Source organism: Poecilia latipinna, unplaced genomic scaffold (assembly GCF_001443285.1).
Source record: "Poecilia latipinna isolate Pla-1442-1.1 unplaced genomic scaffold, P_latipinna-1.0 Scaffold369, whole genome shotgun sequence".
In the NCBI taxonomy this organism is placed as follows: domain Eukaryota; kingdom Metazoa; phylum Chordata; class Actinopteri; order Cyprinodontiformes; family Poeciliidae; genus Poecilia; species Poecilia latipinna.
Window position 1 is genome coordinate 286,416 of NW_015112985.1, and position 1,957 is coordinate 288,372.

Sequence of the window (1,957 nt, forward strand, 5' to 3'; positions counted from 1 at the left end):
GGGAAAAGAAAAATAAAGACTATTTGGAAACTTAACTAAAGCAAATAAGTTCTAGAAAAATAAATACTCACTGAACCAAGAAAGCAGCGAAACTTCATGTTTCCATCCTGACATGTTATATTTACTTTAGGCTTCTTCACAGGATCTGAGGTGGTTTGATTAGAGCAAAGAGACGAGAAGTTATTAAGGAAATATAACAATGATGAAAAACAAATCAGACATTTTGTACCAACCGATCACACATAGATTGGTTTCCTTCATGGTGCGCGCTTTCCGTGTTTCATCAAAAACCTCCGAGGTGTAGCGTCCCGTTTGGTTCTTCTTCAGATTGATCAGTTTGAGGGAACCATCTTCATTTATATCTTCTGTTTTACCAATAACTACCTCTTCTGATCTTTTATAAAATAACATATTTCCATTAAACTCCCACTTCAAAGAATCAGTGGGTTTTAGTTGGTGTCCCAGAGGAACAACAAAGTTTCTGTCTGCTGCAGCGAACTGGTCACAATCTGTGGATGAAAAAGAAACCAGTCAGTTTTAATGAGGAAACAAAGAAAATTATCAAAATAGATAAATAATATGAAATTAAAAGACATTTTGTACCTACCCAGTAGACATAGGTTTGTGCTCTTTAGGGTCTGTAATTTTCCATTTTCGTCAAAAACATCAGAGGTGTAAAGTCCTGCTTGGTTCTCCCTCAGGTTCACCAGTTTAAGGGATCCGTCTGCATTAATGTCACTTTCTGTCCCAACAGATATCCTTCCTGGTTTTTTATTAAATATTATGCTGCCATTTAGCTTCCACTTCAGAGTATCGGTAGGTTTTAGTCGGTATCCCAGAGGAACAATGAAGCTTCCACCCACTGCAGCAAACCGATCACAACCTTTGGATCAGAAAGACAAAAAAAATAAATAAACAGAAGAAGACGAGCTGGTTAAGAGAAGATGGTACCTGACCTCACAGTTCACCTGTAACTCATAGCAATCAGTGCTATACTAAGTGGTAAAAGTTGGTGTTAATTTCTAAGAAAATTGTAAAAATACAAACAAAACAGCTGAACTTTAAGAGTACGGAAACAATTTGCAAGCCAAAATATGACTTAAGTTTAGATTTAATTCAAAGACCTAAAGCACTAAAGCTATTTTTAAAGTCAAAAAATGAATTTCGAGGGTTTTAAATACGTACCTCCTCCACCACCAATAAGATCCCAGACACTGGGAAGATCTGGGATAGATTAAAACACAGGAAAAAAAGAAATACGCTTTAACGATGATCAGTAAATAATAATTATTATTTTCTCATGAGCACTTATAATCAACATCATTTTTTCTAAAGAAATGATTTGTTTCAAGCGGCGGTTACAATGGAGCCCATCGTCCTGCGGATACCACAAACACACTTACCTATTTTAGCACAGCTGTGAGCGACAGGCTCACTGGGTTCAGAGCTGACTTCATTGAAAACTTTGCAGACAAATTTGTCGTCTTGAGTTTCTGATGCTTTGGTCTCAAAAGTCAAACCGTTTTCCTCCATCTTGGCTCCGTTCCGGAGCCACTCATGCTCCACGTCCGTAGGTTGCTGGAGGAAAATAGAAACAAAAGACAACAAATAGGTCAAGAAAAACATTCAAAACGGAGACAAGCTGTCCAGGAGCAGCCTCACCCTCAGCAGGGCCTAACTGCACCACATCGCAATGATTCACTCTGACTTTTTACTTTGACAGGGCCACGTGAGACGGAAATAACTGGTTTAATGGACTAATTATGAGTCTTGTGGTTTTTTTGGTTAAGAAGATGTGAAAATAAATACTCACTGGACCAAGAAAGCAGTGAAACTTCACGTTTCCATCCTGACATGTTGCGTTTACTTTAGGCTTCTTCACAGGATCTGAGGTGGTTTGATTAGAGCAAAGAGACGAGAAGTTATTAAGGAAATATAACAATGATGAAAAACAAAT

General features: G+C 37.8%; 1 protein-coding gene across 1 annotated transcript in view; it reads right to left on the reverse strand.

Annotated features, from left to right (window-relative positions):
• Positions 1–1,886, reverse strand: part of LOC106949877 (uncharacterized) — a 5,632-nt gene extending 3,746 nt beyond the window's left edge. The window contains exons 1-6 of the mRNA XM_015036417.1: positions 1,814–1,886; positions 1,404–1,578; positions 1,186–1,224; positions 608–883; positions 234–509; positions 72–145 (exon numbers count right to left, since the gene is read on the reverse strand). Of these exons, the coding sequence (XP_014891903.1) occupies positions 72–145; positions 234–509; positions 608–883; positions 1,186–1,224; positions 1,404–1,533 (795 nt within the window). The 5' untranslated portion in view covers positions 1,534–1,578; positions 1,814–1,886. The remainder of the gene's footprint in view (positions 1–71; positions 146–233; positions 510–607; positions 884–1,185; positions 1,225–1,403; positions 1,579–1,813) is intronic.
• Between the last annotated feature and the right edge of the window lie 71 nt (positions 1,887–1,957).